Source organism: Apaloderma vittatum, unplaced genomic scaffold (genome assembly GCF_000703405.1).
Source record: "Apaloderma vittatum isolate BGI_N311 unplaced genomic scaffold, ASM70340v1 scaffold29148, whole genome shotgun sequence".
Lineage (NCBI taxonomy): Eukaryota > Metazoa > Chordata > Aves > Trogoniformes > Trogonidae > Apaloderma > Apaloderma vittatum.
Genome location: NW_009729554.1, coordinates 370 through 1,040, shown reverse-complemented (window position 1 = coordinate 1,040; position 671 = coordinate 370). Strand labels below are relative to the sequence as shown.

At 51.4% G+C, this 671-nt stretch overlaps 1 protein-coding gene across 1 annotated transcript in view; it reads left to right on the top strand.

Annotated features, from left to right (window-relative positions):
- SIK3 (SIK family kinase 3) overlaps positions 1 to 671 on the top strand; it is a gene marked incomplete at its 3' end in the record, with an annotated part of 18,769 nt that overhangs the window by 17,736 nt on the left and 362 nt on the right. The window contains exon 15 of the mRNA XM_009874495.1: positions 186 to 271. Within this exon, the coding sequence (XP_009872797.1) occupies positions 186 to 271 (86 nt within the window). The remainder of the gene's footprint in view (positions 1 to 185; positions 272 to 671) is intronic.

The window sequence follows — 671 nt, the reverse complement described above, 5'->3', positions numbered from 1 at the left end:
GCGGGCCCGAAGGACCTCGGCAGCGATGTTTGCACAGCTGCTGCGATTGCTGGAGCCGCGGTCAGGGATTGAGCACTTGGGGCATCCAGCTATGTCCTACTTGGCCAGTCAGTGTTTTCTAAATCTGGTAGTTGAGCTGTTACTGATTGCAAACACTTCTTGTTTTCTTCTGGTGCCTGATTCAGGACTGTATCCGGCCACCCCAGCCATCTCCACCCTTGCAAGCTCCGTGTGAAAACCAGCCAGCTCTGCTCACTCACCAGCTTCAGAGGTAAAGAAATGGATTTAGGCAAGGTCTGGGAAACAGGTTTTACTCTTACTCGAGCCCAGGAATTAATTAACTCGCTTGGAGTCTGGGGCCAGGTTGGAAGTCCACAAAGTTAGAATGGTGTAGACAGTTCTCAAGTGAACATGCCTGCTCCCTTTAGCTGGGTTCTCTCCAAAGCATCTTTTAGAAGCAGAGAAACGTGATTCAAAGGCACAAATCTGCTTTGAACAGATGATTGACAGTGCTGCCTTTTGAGCAGCTTGCAAACGCGTTGCCTTCAGTAGCTGGTTTCTCTCACACTTTCTTCTCAGAGCTGCTGTGGGACACCTCGCACCTTTTCAGGCTCTTGGTTAGGTGAAGCCCTTGGCTTCAGCCCCTGGACTCGCAGGCGAGACGGGCCAAG